Raw genomic sequence first — 21,166 nt, forward strand, 5'->3', positions numbered from 1 at the left:
CTCTCTCTCAAGGAAAAAAAAAAAAAAATATATATATATATATAGTTGTGTCATGAATACAGATATTATTTATATCTTACAATTGTTTTAAAAATGACTAAATTGGGGCCAGCAGGTAGTGTGGTGGTTAAGGCACTGTACTACAAACACGGTTTGAGTCTCAGACCTGTAAGCTTAAAAATTATGCCCGGTATGTGTGCTTGCTTCCCCAAAATTCCAAGAGGAGAATGGAGGAAAAGTGACTGTGGTGTGGCCAATTCCCACTGGGGGAGGGGGGGGGCGGTGATTTCTCAGTTCCCCTGTCTCTGACTCTCTCTATTGAGTACTCGCACCTTACTGCAAAAACCTAAAAAAAAAAAAAAAAAAAGACTAAACCAACTAATGACCAAGAAGGAAAGTGTATGCTGAAATTAGGCCAGAAATAATATAACCTCTGGAAGTTAATTAAAAGAATAAAAATAAAATCCCAACAACGGCTGTAGTTAATTAAAATGAAAACAATCAATTCGTTAATTATCTGAGTTCATACCTCAGCCCGAATATTGCTACGGTTGCTCAAAAGCATTTAGGTTCTAAAAGAAAAGCCAATAAACTTAGATTTAAGCAAAAGTTTGTAACAGCATGTGTGCCTAAAATTCTGAAAGGAGGGAGGATGCAGGTGAGAGATTGGGGTGTGACTGTGAACCATGAAACATGGGGGTGGGGGGGCTTTTTTGCTTTCTATCTTTCTCCCTCTCTCTTTCTCTCTCTCTCTTTCTGGCAAGCACATGTACCCTCAGCAAAATTTAAAACAAAACAAAACAAAAAAAGATAGACTTTTTATATTATAAATATATAAGTTTTATTACTAGGGAAACAAAAACTAAAACAAGCTCTTTTTGTGTCTAATTGTAGTATAATCACTTCACTCAAGTCTCTTCAGATTCACCATCAGATCTATCTTGAACAAATTTGTTGCTACTTTCCAAAAGAAGATTATATTCTTGGCTTGGCTAGTTTGGGTGGAATGAAAGCATTTTTTAAAGAGGTTCCTCCTCCAAAAGGAGAAAAAACTTTTTGTTACACAGTAAGCCTTCTAAGGACAAGAAATGCCATTTTCAATGTATTGCATTACATGGTGTGTCCAGGGTCTTAACTCTAACACTAATGTGTGGCCAGTAGCCATGGTACTTACAGCTCAGATCGAGAGCTTTTCATTGCATACTGTTCTACTTAATTGCCTTGAGCTGAAAAATTATTTATTTCTTAGATAATGAATTCACCCTGGTCATATGCTTTTAATGAAATAAAGACAAACTAGACTTAATGTCAGCTCTGAAGTGCAAGGAGAATGAAATGTCAAATGATTTATGTTAAAAGACCAGTAGACCTGTATCATGATATATCCTCAAGTTTCAGTAAGTATATATCCACTTTATTACTTGGCAAACCTAAGTTAACATATGTTGCATGACTATTTAAAGGAAAAAAATCACAACTTAAAAAAAGTGTGAAGGAAGGTTCAGTGTCTAATGCATATTTCTGCCAAAGGGAAACTTGGAATGAAAAGAAAGCAGGAAAACCCATTCCCTAAGTAGTAAGTCAAAAATGTGACAAGTAGCTAAGTTGCTCTAAAAGTTTCCTTAAAAATAATCATACAAAAGCTTTCCTAATCCCATTAATATAATGAAGGCACCCAGTCACTTTCTAATTTATTAAAATAAAGTAGAAAGTACTTAATAAAATGAGCATTTTGATGAAAACTTAAGTAAAATAACACTAATATAATTTGTTGTGAATGGTTTATTATATTATTATACTATGTGGTTAAACTGACTTAGAATACATTTTAGAATGTTCATGATTTACAATCTCATGTGTATAATATGTGTTTGGTCATATATTTGATTCAACAGCGCCTTTGGCATTTCTAGTTATAAAAAGGGTACCACACTTGTCTTGGTCAGCAATGTAACTTCATTTATGATGGTGTTGCTGTAAGATGATCAGATAGGACAAACTTATATTTGCAGAACTTGTTATGAAAATGTAAACTGCCAAAACTTCAACTACTTAAAACACTTTATAATTTTATTCAGCTAATTGTATTTATTTTATTTTTGAAGTTTACTTGTTTTCTCCAGGAGTTAGAGAGAAAGAGACAGTACCCCTAATCTACCACAAACCTCAACTAGCCCTGGATTACAGTCATGTGTGTGTGTGTGTGTAGCATAGTCAGGGAGGCTTCTGGAAATCGAACCCAGAACCTTCCCATGGGGGTCAGCCTGGCTTACTGCTGTGCTACTACCCTGCTCCCCCAAATACTTTGTTAGCATATAACTTATCAAGGCTGAATATAAGAGTTACATAAACTTAGGTATATTTATATAAAATGTGACATTAGTAAATATGTTAAAATGATGTAGCATTTATAATACTAATAGCAAAACAAAAAAAATTACCTTATTAAAAACCTGGATAGCACTGAGAGTGTGCTGAATATTCATATATTAGCTCATTTACTCCTTCCAGCAACCCTCTGAATACCAATGAACTCTACTACATGGTTGAATAAAATAAGAAACATGAGCCTCAAAATGATAACTTAGTTCAGGTTAAGAGACCTAAGTACTCAGGAGACAAGATTTGAACCTAGATATAAATTTTCCTAAAACTTTATTATGTTATTTATGACAACTTCAAAATTAATTTTTAGGGGAAAGATCTCATCTCTTCATTCTTTCAAAAACACCTCCTGAGTATCTGCAATGTAACAAGTGTCATTTCTTAAGTCTTGGTGATAAAGATTTTAAGTGCTGAACAAGACAACATCCCTGACCCCAGGAAGCTGACATTCCAATGTAACTTGAGGCATGCCAGCGGAAGAACGTGACCCAGAAGAGAGTCAGCTCAGGTTTGATTCCCAAGCCGCCACTTAATATGTGTGATCTCAGACAAGCTGCATTATCTCTGTGCCTATAGGAACTGTGTATATTATAAGACCACTATACGTGGATTTCAAATGTTTTCGTATACCAAAACAAGCCTGCACTTTAAAGCATTATTCCCCTCATATTTTCTCATTTACAAATGGGATAAAAACTACTAGTTCATTAGGTTGCTGATGATTAAATAGGGTAATACTTGTAAGGTATACAGTAAACATCTTATTAGGGTATGCTACTTTTATTATTGCTCTTACTGCAGGAGACAGACAATAAACACGTATATAAATAAATAAAATCATTAAGATCATTCAATAATGGTAAATGCTATGAAAAAAATGAAAGATTAAAAATTTTTTGCTTATTTTCTAAAGATTCTTTTCTAACTTCACTTACAAAAGCTGGTAAAAGGAAATACTATGTCTTCACTAATTCATTCAAAAAATATTAGCTGACTGCTGACTTCATAGACCAGGCACTATGTTCAGTGGTAAATGCAAACCTGTAATTCTCTTATAAAGTCTGATCAGGGAAAAAGACACTAAATAGATAATCACACAAAGATTTAACTATAGAAGAACACATGCAGTAGATGAATATTCAAAGTGCATAAGAGACCCTATAATGGAGAGCCTAACCCAGTTCAAAGATTACCGAAATGATTGCCTGAGGAAGCTGCATTTAAACACTTCATCATCTGTTTATTTGGGGCAAAGAAGCCTGGAAACAATTAGATGCGAGACAGCATGTCAAATCTTAGCAGTCTTATGGAACTTAGGTAGGGGAACTGTATGCACAACAGCAGAAAGTATTATTTATTTATTTTTAATTTGTTTTTCTACTTGATGGAGACTTTCTCCAAGTATCCAGAATTAATGATTTTTTTTATTAGATAATATTCTTTGCCTATGAAGTAACTGTAAAACTGAGAGTCCCTTTGTTTTAGGTTAATGACAATTTATTTATCATTCAAAAAAAACAGTAAGGGCATCCCAAATAAGACATCTGACAATCACAGACACCCATCAACATCCCTGCCATGCTTGCACTCACCTAGCAAGCACTATTTTCTTTTATTTTTTTGGAGAGTTTTCTTTTTCTTTTTTTTTTTGCTATAAGGCGCGTGCACTAGCCAGAAGACAGAGACAGAGAGACAGAAAGCGAGAAATCATCCCCCCAGGGGGATGGACACGCCGCAATCCCTTCTCCTCCATTCTCCTCTCGGGATCTTGGGCATGCACACACACGTGCCTGGTGTGAGTTTCAAGCCACCGGGTCAGGGATGCAAACCGCGGTCGACTACATGGGAGTCCAGCAACATAGTCATTAGCTAACTGCTGGTCCCCCCTAGCAAGCACTTTTAAGGCTTATGGACTTTTGGTTCCAACTTCTACATCTAGACTTTATTTGTAGGAAGTAGCTGCTAGGTTTGTAAGTGAGTAAAAAAATGAGGTCACACTTCCATTCTCATGGACCTTATCACTGGGTTGAGAAAATAGAGGATACCAAATTTGGCATGAAAAAAAAAAAATAGAAAAAGAAAAAAGGAAAGAGGAAAGAGACACTTACGGAGACCACACTCTTGGGAAAGCCTCTATCTCTTCTTGTGTGTACTCATCTAGACGTCTAGGTATTTTTCGTGGTTGAGGTAGTTCTTCCACTAAATTCTTCAGAATATCTTCTGGAATATTCTACATTAAAAAGTTTTAGGATTAAAATTTTAAAAATATTTTTCTTAGTAATAAATTAGTAATACTTAAAGAGTTAAAAAAGTAGGCTGAATTGTTTACAGAAAGTAAGTATAACCTTTAAATTTGTGTCCAGTGCTACTACCAATACTCTGTTATAAAAGAAAAAAGTTCTGAAAAGGAAAATCTGCTGGGCCTTTGAGTCTTTACTTATTTAAAAAACATTTATTGAACGTTTTTTTCCTTTTTTTGGAGAGGTTTTTGCTATAGGGCACGTGCGCTTGCCAGAAAGACAGAGAGAGACAGAGAGACAGAAAGCAAGAAATCACCGCCCAGGGGGGATGGCCACACGGCAATTCCTTCACTTCCATTCTCCTCTCGGGATCTTGGGCACGCATGCACACATGCCCGGCGTGAGATTAAACCACTGGGTCTGGAACTTGAACCATAGTCGACTACATGGAAGTCCAGCGACATAGCCATTATGCTAACTGCTGGTCCCAAGAAACATTTCTTAAACTTCTGCAAACCAGGTATTATGCTACATGCTGAGTATATAAAAGAAAGTGAAAAGATATGCCATCTACAGACTTACAATTAAAAAAATATCACCTCTCAGGATACAGTCTAAATCAGTGTCCCCACTGCTAGCCCACCTCTTCAGTTTCAATTCCCCACATGCACCTATGGCTTCTAACTTAAGAACCTCCTCATCTTCCATGTGTTGACCCAGACTCAAATCCTGGAACTTTTTATTATCAGTATAACCTCTGTCCAGACCTACTTTCCCTATTATATATCTACATGTTCAGAAAAATTAAAAAGTTGGCAGGCAGGCCTGGCAACGGAAGGCAGAACGGACTGTGGTGGGGGAAATAATTAGAACGATAACAGTTAAGTGGCTACTTAGTGATCCAAGTAAGATGGAAAAGCCTGAATCTGGGTAATGAAAGGAAACTAAAGATTAAGGCATGTACCTGAGAGAGATCTTGAAAGAAGGAAGTACTGGTTTGGACAGACTTAATAAAGGAAATAACAAAACAAAGAGTGTGTGTAATCAAAGAACTAACGTTCACATTGTGCCCAGGACCCAGAAGTAAGGCAGCTGGAAGGAACTGCCCTGTGAGATAGGTAAGAGCTGATCTGGGGGACTGCTGAAAGAAAGGTAAGACATCAGAATGGAATAAGTCTGTGGGCGCTTCCACAGGGAGAACAGATATAAATGAAAACACATTCACAGCAACTGCTTTTAAAAAAGAGAGAAAACATTTACTTGACAATTTACAGAAGCATCATTACTCATCTTCACTGACTCACCTCATCAGGGAAAAGATGCAACCTTTGCATCAGTGTTCTTCTGTGGAGGTTTTTCGGCAGCATGCCATAAATAGCTAGTTTTACAATCTGAAAAACAGATAAACACAGGATTGAATAAAAAACGTGTGACTTGGTATATATATAAAAAAAGTAACCACAGCAGTGATGAAATGAGTGGGCTAAGATTCAATATGAAGCTAGAAAAGAAACTGCGACCTAAGTAGATGTGGCAGCAGAAAAGGAACCTTTATTACCTGGACATTAGTATTTTCTTCAGGCTCTTTTTGTGCATTTCTAGAAAAACAAGAGACTAAAAATAACTGAGAACTAGCAGGTGGCATGGTGGTTAGGGTGGTGGACTCACACATGGCCGACCAAGTTCAAGTTACAGAACTGATGGTTTGCTTTCTCACTCTCTCTCTTTCCCTCTGGTGAATGCCTGTGCCCTATGGCAGATTAAAAAAATAAAAGGGATGATAAGTAAAATTTTAAAAAGAGAGTACTTAAACAAATGAATAAATACTGAAGAATTTCCTTATTTAATCTATAATCCAGGTATGAGCCATTTGTTTCACACAAAGTAACTTTAATAACGATAGGAAAGAGAAAACATAAGAGAAGAACCATAATAGAAAAAAATACAAAGGAACAAAAGAAATTTAAAGAAACTAAAATACACGACAGAGGAATAAAGGACATTAAAAAGGGCTCAGTCAGTATATTTATTTGCATTATGGATTAATGACCCTCTGTAATAATGAAAAATTGCAATATTTAACAAACTACTATTAAATACTAATTAACATATCTCAGAGGTACTATTCTAAAACTGTACTTATAATCAACAGGCTGTATCATGAAACAAATTCTCTCAGAAGTAATTAAACCAGGCAATGATTAGCAAATCATGTGTGTTGACAGAGGCCTACCATTCCAGACAAACACTTAGCATTTGGATTGGAAGCAAAATAACTGATCTGTTCCTTAACAAGGCACTCTTGTTAAAATGGAAGGTTAAAATTAAGACTTAAAAAGAAAAATTAAGATCTTAAATTCAAACAGATTTAACTCTGAATATTTTCTAAGCCCTGATCAAACATTTTGAAATGAATATCACTTTTTGCTCACAAACAATAATTTGAAACAATTTCACTGCCAAGTTCTCGACATTAAAAAGTTGGATTATATTGCCTCCTAGTGTACAGTTAATATACCTGAATAAAATAAAACTACGCTGTGAAACAGAACATAAGTATTTCTTAAGAAATATTAAGAATATCGACTATTTTTAATAGAGACAATAAACACTGTCTCTGAGCAAGCTGCTATGAAACAGATATGAACACTACAATGTAAGGGGTAAAGCATAATAGCACTTCTAAATGGTCAGTTAGGCCTGTAACAGAGTACCCTCCCTGCCACTTTACCAAGAACCATTTCTTTGGTGCAGGCAGTGCTACACCAAAAAAAAAATGGTTGCATTGGACAAAAGACACTTATTTTTCCTCATAATTTTAGGATAATTAAAAAGAGAATCTTCGTAGTCTAATGCTTTGCTCATTTTTTAATCTATTTAAGTAAAAACTTAAAACAGTCCTTAGTGGGGAGATGCTGTCTAAACTATGAGTATAGCTCAAAGGCCAGGTCTATCAACAGTGGAGAAAGGAAAACAAACTGATAAAGCAGCAAGGGGTGACATTTTTTTTTAGCAGTATTGAGGACTAATACATGAATTAGAAACTTCGGCCCAGGATAACTCAAATGATAAAGTATAAACAAACAAACACTAGTAAAGTTACTAATAATGTTTTAAAAAACATTTTTCAAAGTATGGAACCAACTGAGGGCTGGAAATGAGGAGAGACATCGATAGCAAAGAGTCCTGATGGCATTTGTTCAGTGCAGGGCTTGGGTATTAAAGAGCTAATACTTTGGGGTTGGGGTAAGATCAAAGATTTACTCATAAACTTAGATTTTTTCCAGAAAAGCAAAATCCAGGGTATATGGTATAGAAATTTAAAAAACAAAAGTCTTTCTTTATAATTATGCTAATAATTGCTAACTTTACAAGGCCTTGAGGTTCAAAATTTACCTTTCCTATGGCAATCAAAATCCCTAAGTATGAAGATTAGCTTAAACAACCTGCTAGAGCAAAGGGAATCTTTTCTGAAGAAATTCTTCTTTAATATAGGTCTCAAAGAATCCCTAGGGATCAAGTACAAAGTATCTTAGGTTACCAACAAATTACAGATCCACAAATAAGAGAATCAGATATAAATGTGAAGAATTATGTTTACTATGCTCAAAGAAAAACAAAGGAACCATAATATGACAAAGGAACAGAAGACTATCAAAACTGATGAGCAAACCTGAAAATTATTGAAACAATAAAACTTCATGAAAAGGCAAAAAAAAAGTAATTGAAAAGAAGTTTAATAAACAGGTTTATTAGACTAGACAAAAGTTAAAAATAACTAAGAAGCAGATCTAAAGAAATTACTAGGAATGTAGTATAGAGACAAGGAGACACCAGATATGAAAGGTATTAAATTATGCAAAATACAATGTAGCAGTCTTGTACAAGAAAACACAGGGGCCAGCAGGTGGCACAGTAGTTAAAAGCACTGGACTCCCTCATGACCAACCATGGTTCAAGTCCCAAACCTACTGGCTTCCTTTCTTAGTTTCCCTCTCTCTCTCTGTCTCTCTATGCTTGAATTAGAAAATAATAATAATAATAATAATAATAACAACTAGTTAAAATAATTCTTAACCAAAAAAAAAAACGCAAACCAAACCTAAACAAACTCAGACTTCCAAAGGGAAAGAACAGATAGAGAATAAAGGGACTTGATATTAGAAGAATATTAGCTAACACATTTTCTGAACTGAAAGCCCAATCTTCAAGCAAAATAAATAACCAGATACTAAAGAAATTTATGAAAACTAAAGGCAAAGAAAAGAGAAAATGCATTAAGAGAAAATGCATTAAAAAAAAGATGAGTGACATATCATTAGAAATACTGGGGGCTAAAATCCATTTGAATAACAGTTTAAAAAGGCTGAGAGCAAAACTACCTTTAGAGAATGAAGGGGAAAATAAAGATATTATCAGATGAAACAGGAGACTTCATTCACTGTTAAGAGAATGCTTCTACAGGAATGTCAACAGGAAGTACTTCAAGGAGAAAATTGATCCCAGAGGAAGGCTGAGTTATAAAAAGGAATTATAAATAAAGAAAACCATAAAGCTTCAATAGTAGTATAAAACAATTACAGTATTGTTGAATTTGAAGGGTTTTAAAAAATCTTGAATACATTAATAGGAAGCATATAAATTGGGAGGAAGGGTGGGTATAACAGCTTTGATCTGGTTTGGTGGAAGGTAATGATTATGATTAACCAATTCAATCTAAAAGGAACTCAGAAAAAAGAAAAGAAATCACGCTACATGCTATTTATAATAAACATATCTATAACAGAACTCATTCAAGTTTAAACAATGAAAAGTGATATATAAGGCACATGCTAATCAAAAGAAGCTTGATATCACTACAGTAAAAATAAAACAAAAATAGACTTCAAGTTATTGACTCTAATTAATTCTTCAGGAAGATTATAATTTCAAACTTGGCCCAGTCTCATGGCCTAGTAGTTAAGGGAGCTTCATCTCACATGGCCAACTGGTTTAAATCCCAGTTTCAGTGGCTTAAAAACATGCTGGGCACATATACATGCACAACCAAAATTCCAAAAGGATATAAAATTCCTTTTGGATAGAGAAATACAGAAGAGAATGTGGAACAATCATGTCCTATTGGGTGTTTTGTGCTATTTCTCTCTGACAAATTAAAAAAAAATTAAAATAATTCCAAAATTAAATTCATCTAACACAAACCCTTCAAAATATACTAAATAAAAAACCAACAGGTCCATGGGACCAGCAGTTAGCGTAATGGCATTGTCACTGGACTCCCATGTAGTTGACCACGGTTCGCATCCTGGACCTGGTGGCTTAAAACTTACACCCAGCGCATGTGCGTGCGTGCCCAAGATCCTGAGAGGAGAATGGAGGAGAAGGGATTGCGGCGTGGCCATCCCCCCTGGGGGAGGGGTGATTTCTTGCTTTCTGTCTCTCTGTCTGTCTGTCTGGCGAGCACACACGCCCTATAGCAAAACCTCTCAAACAAAATAAAACAAAACAAAACAACAACAACAAAATCCCGACAGGTCCACAAGAAGACATTAACAAATTCACAATTGAGATTTTAACTTAACTCTTTCAGATAATAAATCGAGAGAACAAAATAAGTTGCTAAGAACATAAGATAGGAACAACATACATAGCATAACTGATAATACAAATATACACATATACACACACACACACACACCTCTCTCTCTCTCCAAGGCATTTTCTGCAGACTCATATTCTGTGCAACTATACAAATCTCAACAATTTTAAAAAAGAAGGCTAGTCTCAGAGCCAAGTGGTTAAGTATCTGTGTTTAGGGAACTAATCTCACACGGTCTACTAGGGTTTGAATCCCAGCTGGTGGCATGAAAAACATATCAGGTGCATGTACATGTGTGCCCCAAATCCTGATAAGATGGAGAAATGGAGAAAAAGGGTTATAGCATGACACACGCTATTTATTGGTGGGTTCTCTCTCTCTCTCTAATCTCTTTCTGGTGAGCATAACTACCCTCTGACAATTAGAAACAATTTTTTTTTTTTTAAAAAAAGCATCAGAATCATTGACTAACTGGGAAATATAGCAAATATTGATAATAACTAAAAGGTAGAGCTGAATAGTAAAAATACTCATCAAAAGTCATGTGATACAGCTAAAATAAAGACTTTAAGCCCCAATTGTAAATGATATTAGACAAGAATGGCTGAAGAAACAGTGTCTGCATTGGTCTTTACATAGATATTAAATAAAAAATACAATAAACTTACTGCCACTGGATCCCTCTGGTGAAGTTGAGCAGCTGTTACTTGTCTAAATCCACCTGGATAGCTGTTAAAAGAAGCAAAGACGTTAAAATTGGGCAGAGGCTCTTCATTCTTAAACTGGTCATTCTTTTATAATAAGAAAACTATTTTCATAAGTTATACTTGTCTCTGGAAACTATGCTGTTCATTAGTATGTCTTAAAATTATGGTAACCTATGTTATTTGAAATGTTCTTAAGTGGTCAACTTGTTATTTTAAAAAAAGTTCTATATCTTGGAAAAATTTCTTGGTTTAACTCTATTTCTTTGTGAATTTTAAATCATTCATCACTCATTCATTCATTATGGGCTACTCTATTACTATGTAAGAAAGAAACAGTAACAAGCCAATATGTTTCACGAGCCCTGCCAAGTTAGACAAATTGTACAAGCTGGGGTTAAATTTGGGAGCAACAGTGCTACACCCCTGAATCTGGAAGAGAAGTTCATAATCTAAATTGTTAATGATCTTGTTCCTTAGTGGCTAAACACCATTAAAATGCACACATTTAAGTAATAATATATTTCAATAGACCAAATACAATATATATTTTATTATATATAAAATAGATAGATTTGAGTTAGGCTTGAAAATAAAAAGGTATTGGGGATATTACTAGAACTAGATAATGCAGATCCAGGCCTGGGATTTAGGTGTCCAGGTGACACCTAGTACACTACTAGGCAATTCATTTCACCTAAGTATGACTTCATCATATAAAAGAAAAATTGTATCTATCCTATCTACTTCACAAATTTTTGAAAGTCAAATGAGAAAAATGTGTCAGAAATTAAGAAACTTAATACAGGGCCAGCACTGTGGCACGGTGGTTAAGGCAGTCAAATTCCATATGGCCAGCAGTGCAGTTTGAGTCCCAGACCTCACGGCTTAAAAGACGCCATGGGTGGATGTGTGTACATGCCCGAAATCCCAAAAAGAGAAATGGAGAAGGGACTGCTACTGGCCATCATCCTAGGAGGTGATTTCTCTTTTCTTCCTTCCCCTTTTCTGTCTCTTTACAGTGAGTTTGAGTGCCCTATAGCAAAAACAAAAACAAAGCAAAAACAAACAAAACACCCCCCCCCAAAAAAAACTTAAAACAAATTTTTGTAAGGTTTTATTGTCCTAAATAGATGAATAAAGTACAAACAATTTTCAAGAAAGGGAAGAAAAGTGGAAGGCCACTGGATTCTGCAAGAAAACCTTAATATTACTGAAATGTGAGTCAATTCATAAATTTCTTTCAACAAGACAAGAATATTTTAAAGATGATTTAAGGAACTATACTTTAGAAATGAAATTAAAAATCAAATTTAGAAGTTTGCTGAACAAGATGGGTAACTTTCAAACTGGTATTCCTTTATTTCTTTAATGGAATTTCAGTTACAGAAAAAAAAAAAAATCCTGTCTAGACTTCTATACTTAATCCTTTCTCTCCATGGGGAAAAAACTACTATTTCTTCTTCCTTTTTTTTTTTTTTTTTAAAAACTATGATTTCTACTCTACAGAACGGCTTTCTATTTTTCACACTGGGATAGCAAGTTAAGCATAATTCCGTTTACACAAATTTCATGAGTTTGGACTTTATCCTGGAGGATCTGGAAAGCAGATATAAATTCCGAGTAGGGAATGACTTGAGCAATGCAATATTCATTTGAATTTTACTAGTGAAAAAATAACTACGTTTCTTCTTCCAGTATGGAATAGCTTCAATGGAGGAAGAATTTATTTTAAAAGATAGTCAAGGGTTTTTCACTTCAAATTAACTCAATAACCACTTAGAAAATGTCTATTACGGTACTGGGAAACACACATAAACCTTCCAGAATCCCATCCTCAAAAAAAAAAAAAAATAAAATAAAAAGACTAAGTAAATTCTGTTGATACCAACAGTAGTAAGCCATATCCCTAATTCTTGACAATACGAGTTAAATGACAAGAGTCACATGTGAATGTTTAAGATGGGTAATTTGCTGAACTCTTAGAAAAACTAGAAGTTAATGTTTATGATATATTTAGACAAGAAAGGAGTTTCTGAAAATGGGAAACAAAAGAGATTACAAAATAAAAACACAAATTTAATCATCCAAGTTAACAGTGCAGTAGATTTTCTTTCATAAAGAAAATTTGAAGAAGTAAAAAAGTGAATCAAATTAATATTCTTAATAGATAAAGTGACAGGGGCCAGAAGGTGATGTGGGGATGAAGGCACTGGACACTGTCACATGGCCAACAATGGTTCAAGTTCTGGACCTGGTGGCTTGCTTTCTCACTTTCTCTCCCTCTCTCTGTAGTCAAATTGAAATAAATTAGTGAATAAATAAAATTAAATAAATAATTCTTAAAAAAATAGATAAGGTGACAAAGAAAAGCAGAGACCTAACATAATATAAACAATCAGAAGCCCCTCCAAAGAATAAAGCTCTATTATTCAATTTCTTTTTCTTTTTTTTTTTTGAGAGAAATTTTTGCTATAGGGCAAGTGCACTTGCTGGAGAAACAGAGAGGGGAAGAGATAGCAAGAAATCATCCTCCAGGTGATATGGCCATGCCACCATCCCTTCTCCTACATTCTCTTCTTGGGATTTTGGGCACACATGCCCAGTGTGAGTTTTAAGCCACCAGATCTGAGACTTCAACCCCAGTCGACTATGTAGGAGGCCAGTACCTTAACCACTACTCCATCTGCTGGTCCCTATTCAATTATTTTTAATGGCAATACTGTGACTCCACATTTTGGGATAACTTATGCTCTCCTATGCAATAATATAATATTTAAAGCAATTATCTCAAAACCTGAAAGTATATTTTTAATCCTGAAATTCATCTATTTCCAGAGATTTAATTTTTTTAAATAATTATTTTATTTAACTCTATTTATTTAAATTTGACCAGAGAAGGACAGAGTGAGAGAGAGCAAGAGCGAGAGAGATAAAGTGAGAGAGCAAGTATTGAGTTTCCTGACAACTCAATACTTACAAAAAGATTCTCTGAGAATTTTATACTAAGTGAAAAAGGCTATAAACTTTTATCTATATTAAAATGCTAGGTCGGTAGTTTACTCTGGGCAGTCACACCCTTTGCAATGTATCCCGACACAGGCTTGGTTCCTGTTCTCCTGGGGCTCGTTTCTCACTAGCCCTGTGGCCCCTGCAGCAACGGCCTGAACAAGGTCAGTAAATTTAGCTGGGCTAACTGTGATGAAACAAAGGATCCTACTGTGATCAAAAGTCTGACTGAAGCCTGACTCCTTTGTTGTTCCTGGGAATGTCAACCTCAGTGCCCTGGGTAGGACCAGCGTCCCCCTCCAGTCTCCTCTGAAGGTGGATTTAATTGTGGAAAAGGACATGGGGGGCATTTGGCTTAAGATCCTGTGTGTGGACCACATGGGCAGCTGTACCTCTGAAAACTTCTGTAATGTTTTTGACATGTTCATTCCTCCTAGACAGTCCTGCCCAGAGCCCCTACACACTTATGGGTTTCCTTCCACTGTCCCTTCAAAGAAGGCACCTATTCACTACCCAAGACTTGGTATCACCTTGCCTGACCTGGAGGTTGCCAGTTGGCTCAGCACTGGGAACTACTGCATTGAGAGTATCATGAGCAAGAACAGGAAGCAAATGGGCTGCATGAAGAAGACTGTTTCTCTAAGGGGCAAATAATGAGACCTCAGCCCCAGCAGAATTGAAGGGATATGAAGAAACTGTCTTCCTTTGTCTTGCATTTGCCCCGGCTTAATTCTGCTCTCTGCCCCTCTTTATGCTCCTTTATGCAATGATCCTTGTGCCTTCACTAAAAATCATTTTGTGCACTTACATTCTAATCTAACCCAAGCAGTCCTAACCTTAAGGAGGGTAAGTGTGATAGCCCAGGACACCTCCTGGGAAGTCCAGTCATTTTCTTCCTACCCTTATGGCTTCCTCTGAAAGCTTCGTTCGTTTCTACAATTAAAGAATAGGAACCAATATTTTGTAATCTCAAGTGCAGACTGACCACACTTGGCCTTTTGAAGCACTTTTATATGACTTCCCTTTTTTTCTTCTTTTTTTTTGGTCACTGAATTAAAAACAGAGTGAAAATTTAAAAAAATGTTAGGTCATGGGATCAGAAGTGAATTTTAGTTTCTTCTTTAAACTTTTCTCTATTTTCCAAAATTAGCATGTATTAAAGCTTTTACACTTAAAAATTTAAATTTTGAATATATAATTAATATAGAGTGTATGATTATAATAAAGCAGGAAGACCAAGGTGTAGGTGAAGAGCCAACAGAAACAGAGAATCGAAAAGCAATTAACCCTAAGAATGATGAGGAGATAAGGAAGGCAGCCTGGAAAAGGTGACATCTGAGCCAGTTTTTAATGGACAAACGGGAGTGTTCCTGAGAAACACAGGGGGAATGACAGTCCTATTAGGGGAATGCACATGCAAAGAAAGAATGGTAAGAAACAGCAAGATGCTTAAAAGAATTATGAAGCAGCAGTGATAACTGGGTCCCAGCAACTTGCAAAGGGGTTTGAATTTTCATCTAGTAGGTAAGAAAGCCCTACTTTCACTAGTGAAAATGTAATAGCAGGACCAGCAGATGGCATAATGGTTATTTTCCTGGATTCTCTTGTAGTGGCCCCTGTTCAAGTCTCAGACCGAGCAGCTTAAAACTCATGCTGGGTACATGTACGTGCATGCCTAAAATCCCAAGAGGAGAGTGGAAGAGTAAGGATTGTGGAGTGGCCACCACCCCCGGTGGGTGATTTTTCACTTTCTGTCTCTGTCTCTCCAACAGTACATGTGCCCTACTGCAAAAACCTTTCTAAAAAAAATAAAGAAAATGCAATATCAGTTGATATGTATACAGTAGGCTAACTGTTCACTGATGGCTATGCTGTTATTTTTCTTTAATTACAGTATTACTAGATATGGCTGTTAAGGAATTATGATAGCATTTTGTATCAATACTTCTCCACATGCTTTTATCATACTATCCTATTCTGGCCTTTCATCTTTCTTTTCCCAATACCTTCAAATTTTGTAGAACTGCTTTTTTACACAGAGATGTAACAAGAGCAGAAATTACTAAAGATGAATATAAATTCATTTGTGTTAAAGACCTCATAATTTCTTTTTTTTTTAAATTTATGCCAGAGGAGATGTGCAGTCACCAGAAGTAGAAAAAGCGCCATGATTCTCCATGTGACACAGTCACATTGCGGTCCTTTCTCCTTTTCCACCCCTCCTTTCAGGATTTTGGGCAGACACACACATACTGCTTGTATACTTCTCAAGCCACTTCGAACTGTGCAAGTGGCCATGTTAGATCCAGTCACACCAATCACATGACACTGGCCGGCCCACAGGAATGTGTTTGAAAAGGAGGAATGGGTAAAGAAAGCAAAAATGTTATTTTAAGCATTTAAGATGCATTTGGGCAAGAGATGAAAGAAACAGAGACGAATATCAAAGTTTAAGGTGAAGTTGGGAATAAAAGAATCATTTTGATCAAGACTAAATGATCAACACTTTAATCATAATTAGGATAACAGTGTAGAAGGTAGGCTTAATTAAATTTGCACATAACCCAAGGCTACTGATTAACCAATATATCAGAAGACAAAATCAGGGGACCAGCAGATGGCATAATGGTTACGCTGCTGAACTGCTACATAGTCTACCACGATTTGAGTCCCAGACCCAGTGGCTTCAAACTCACACCAGGCATGTATGTGTGTGCGTGTACAAAATCCTGAGAGAGGAATGTAGGAGAAGGGTTTGCAGCATGGTCATTCCCCCGGGGGGTGATTTCTCACTTTCTGTCTCTCTGTCTCTATCTGTCCAGCGAGTGCACATGCGCCCTATAGAGAAAATCTCTCTAAAAAAAAAAAAAAAAAAAAAAAAAAAGAAGACTAAACCAGGATCTCAAGCCTCCTAAAAGACTGGACATAAAATGTAACACAGTAAAGTCTTACAGTTATATTTAAACACAACTAAAACAAAGGTAGGAGAGACATGACTATACAACTTTTTCGTGTCTGAGAAAGACAGGAGTTCAAACTGGCGGTAAACTCAATAAGTCCCATAAAGGATATAGGCTTGAAAAGATGAGTTCTATTACAATAAAAGATTGACAAACTGAAAGATGGAGGAAAGACTGACATAGTACTTTGAAATTACCAGCACACACTCAGATGAGTGTCTTCAGACACTGACTAATGACTGTATCTAAAGAAGAGAAAACAAGATATGAGGATATTTGATGTCCTGTCATATGTAGAACTTTGAAAAAAAAAATACTTGGCATGTTTAGCACATAGAAAAGATAAGTCAGTGGGTGCTTAATAATTAACTGTCTCAAAATTATCTGATGATGCCACGAGAAATATAATTATTTCACAGTCTTGAAGAGGAAAACTAAGGCCAATAGGAAAGGAAAAAAAAAAATAATGATTCAGCAGCATAAAGGTGTTTCCAAACTTTACACTGGGACTAGCGAACGGTGTATTGGTTACATTGCTGGACTCTCATAGTTGATTGGTTGAGTCCCGGACCTGTAGGCTTAAAACACAAGCCCAGTATGTGCATGCATGTTCAAAATCCTGAGAGAATGGAGAACGGATTGTGGCGTGACCATCCCCCCGGGGGGGAGGGGTCACTTCTCACTTTTTATCTCTGTTTCTCTGGCCAGTACATACAAGCTACAGCAAAAATCTCTCTAAAAAAAAATAGACCATTTCAAAGGGGGGAATATGGGCTGCCTCTGTAACTATAAACTCATTATTACTTAAGCACAGAAAGACCTATTACTTGCAAAAGACATAGTGGAGATGTTAGGTTATCTTTCAACCTTGGATTTTGCTCACCACTCCTCGAACATCTTGTGAACTTTCAGATGTTCAGGATGGTTCTGGAAACAGCAGTAAGATCAATTACAAGAAAAAGAAATGAGAATGCTGACAAAAGAGTAATCTTGATCAGAGAGGTTATATATGAAGCTTCCATGATATACAAATACTGAAGTAATTACTTCAATAACTAAACTTGGTACAGTAATTTTTTTGTTTTTATTTTCATTTGCTGAAGGTTATGTACACTCACTACAGAGAGACACAGAGAAAGTATCTCCCAATGGAATGTAGTCATGCCACAATCCCTTCTCCATTTCTCCATCCTGTTAGGAGTATTTAGGGCATGTATGTACAGGTGCCCAGTGTTTTTTCAAGCTCCTGGGGCCAGGATTCTAACTGCAGTTTACCATGTAGACTATGACTACTTTAACCACTAGACTACAGGGATAACTTGTTCTGTTGTTGCTGTTATTTTCTTTCTGATTGCATAAATGACATATGTACATAAGTAAAATTAGTGTTTTCTTACATGCCAGTTTTAGAAAACATCTTTTCTCCCACAAATAAGAGCAATGGTATTCTTATGGCAATGCATTTCAACTACCTATTTTCCTTGACAATGACCATGATCTTACCCAGTATGTGAGGAATATACTTTCTGTTCCCATTTGTTTCCAGAAAATGCAATGTGTCTTGTGTTCATTATGACAACATGATCCCCACAGTCACCTAGATTTAGGGGGGAAAAAAGATTTTATATGAAAAATAACAACTTTAAATAGTGACTATACTTATTTATATAGCTTATCAAAGTCCAAACAACACATTAAAAAAACAAAAAGCAAGTCATAGTGCAAGATCAAAAATTCTTAAACAGATTTCTGTTACTATTTTATAAAACATCTAAGTATAGAAAGAGTTGGCAGGTCATTTGGAAAATCTTAGCGTTGGAAGGTAAAAGTGAATTTAATAAAGATGCCAATATCGACAATAAATTTTTTAAAGGCAAACTACTGTTGTTCCCATTACTCTTTCCATTAATAATTATACTTTACTAAAAATGTTTATACTAAATATCTTCAAATAAATGATTCAAAGCTTCCCTTATAAACAGAAGAGAAAATGAAAATAATATGCATATAAACATAAAAAATATGATTTACAAACAGGTAAATTGAAAACAAACATAAAACATCATAATTATTATTTTGAAATTTAGAGAATAGAGCACTATAATCTTGTGCTTAACTACCTCTGCAAGCTTTTCTATGACCACATTTAATTAAATTGGCACTTTTAAGCATGACTATAAATATATTTGACTCATGACCTAAAAATTAAAATATATGTATTGCATTAATTTTCTAGCAAAGGAAACCTTAAGTTTGGCTGTTCATTGTTTGCTTTTTAAAGTTTTTTTTAAAAGTTTCTTTATTAATATTTTCTATGAGAGAGTGAAAGAGACAAGCACTCTCAACCAACCACTCACACCATGATCCAATGTGAATATCAGTTTTTTTTTAACAGTCTTTTATAGTATCAAAATTAGCTCCCTTTGATTCTGCAAAGATGCCTGAATTTTTCTCATGATACTCAACTATTTTGCTCTATTATTTGTATAATCTTATTCTCTTCATGTAAGTTCCCTGTTGAAGGTCATTAATTGAAGATCCCTTATGCTATAGAGTTAATGGTCACAGTAAGTTGAAAAATTCCTATTGTTTAATGTAAATGAGGTTTATACTATCATTCACACGCCCACAATTCCCTTCCTAAATGCTATGGGAGATGCTCCTAGTTCCTATCTTAGAAATTAGACTGTTTCAAACTGTCTGAGTGACCAGGCAAGGACAGATTCAGATGCAGACATCTGTTATGTTAGGTAGAACTCTTGGGTTCTTTTAAAATCACTTTCTAATTCTTTTCACTGATTTAATTACTCATTATTTACTACTTGCTGATAAAAAGAACTGTTTCTTATGCTGTAAATATAGCAGTTAATGTAACCAAAATCTTTGTTCTTAACACATCATACATTCTCATGGAGGGAGGTAGGCAATAAAGAAAACAAATATCAATGGGACAGGAGTGGATAAATGTAGAGGGACAGGAAGGAATAGGGAGAGGTACTGTTGAGCAGTATAGGCTTTTGGGTGGAATGAAATTTTCATTTGTCTCGAGTAAATGTCTAAGTGAGATGGCTGTGCTGAATGGTGAGCTCATGTTTAGTTTTCTAAGAAACGGCCAGACTCTTCCCTGGAGCAGCTGTGCTATTTTACACTTCCACCAGTAATGTATGAATAATCCAGTATCTCAGTATATTTATCAGCATTTCTTATTGTCAGTATTCTTCTCTTATATTTATCAGCATTTCTTATTGTCAGTATTGTTCTCTTCTCTTTTTCTTTTTTTTTAAGGGGTTTTTGCCTTGGGGCATATGCACTTCGTAGGGAGAGAGAAGAGACAGAGACAGTGAGAGGGAAAGGACACCTCCAGGGGGATGGCCATGCCACAATCCATTCTCCTCTATTCTCATCTCAGGAACTTGGGTATGCACATACACATACCTGATGTGATTTTCAAGCCACTGTGTCTGAGACTCGAACTGTGGTCGGCTCTGTGGGAGTCCAGTGACATAACTGCTATACCATCTGCTGGCCCAATTTGTCACTATTTTTCATTGTAGCTATTTTGGTAGATGTGTAAGGATATCTCATCATGGTTTAAATCTGCAGATTTTCAATCTGCATGGTTACTGACATTTAATGGTTTTCTTTATGTGCTTATTTGTGACCTATACATTTTGACAATTTTCTAACTACATTGGTTTCTTTCTTTAACTTGAGTTTTGAGAGTTCTTTACATATCCTTTTTTTAAAAGAAATTAATTAATTAACTAATTAATTTTCACATGGATTTTTGTCAGAGAAAGAGAGTGAGAAAGCAAACCGCCAGGTCAGGAACTTGAAGTGTGGTTGGCCATGTGGGAATTCCAGCTCCTTAACCACCACACCATCTGCTGGCCCCCTTATATATTCTCGACATAAGCCCTTTGTGGTTTACAAATATTTTCTTCCAGTTTGTAGAAAGTTTCAAATGTAGCAATGTAACCTTCCTCCAAACACTTACTTCATCATGCTTGGTATCCTTGACCTGATGCATGGCCAATATGACAAGTGATCATGTAGGATACCATAAAATCTACTGAGCACAAAGACTGTGATAGGAATGAGATGCGCTGTTCAAATTTATTGACAATATCTAAATATCCACTTCTAAAATTTAAAAGTATTGTAAAAAAATGCTGGTACAAAGTCTCTTTTAGTGGATCACAGAATGATAGTCTAGGATTAAACTGAGTATAAATGTGCTTATAAAATAAAAGTAACAAATTAATTAAC

At 35.6% G+C, this 21,166-nt stretch overlaps 1 protein-coding gene and 1 pseudogene across 1 annotated transcript in view; one reads left to right on the forward strand and one right to left on the reverse strand.

The window, feature by feature from the left end:
- The window catches only part of MRPL13 (mitochondrial ribosomal protein L13), a 33,761-nt gene that overhangs the window by 7,118 nt on the left and 5,477 nt on the right, over nucleotides 1-21,166 (reverse strand). Inside the window, exons 3-6 of the mRNA XM_006157519.3 lie at nucleotides 18,401-18,494; nucleotides 10,893-10,953; nucleotides 5,930-6,016; nucleotides 4,494-4,615 (exon numbers count right to left, since the gene is read on the reverse strand). Coding sequence (XP_006157581.1) covers nucleotides 4,494-4,615; nucleotides 5,930-6,016; nucleotides 10,893-10,953; nucleotides 18,401-18,494 — 364 coding nt within the window. The remainder of the gene's footprint in view (nucleotides 1-4,493; nucleotides 4,616-5,929; nucleotides 6,017-10,892; nucleotides 10,954-18,400; nucleotides 18,495-21,166) is intronic.
- On the forward strand, nucleotides 12,715-14,826 carry LOC102501312 (ganglioside GM2 activator pseudogene; annotated as a pseudogene).

This window comes from Tupaia chinensis, unplaced genomic scaffold (genome assembly GCF_000334495.1).
Source record: "Tupaia chinensis unplaced genomic scaffold, TupChi_1.0 Scaffold000545_1, whole genome shotgun sequence".
In the NCBI taxonomy this organism is placed as follows: Eukaryota; Metazoa; Chordata; class Mammalia; order Scandentia; family Tupaiidae; genus Tupaia; species Tupaia belangeri.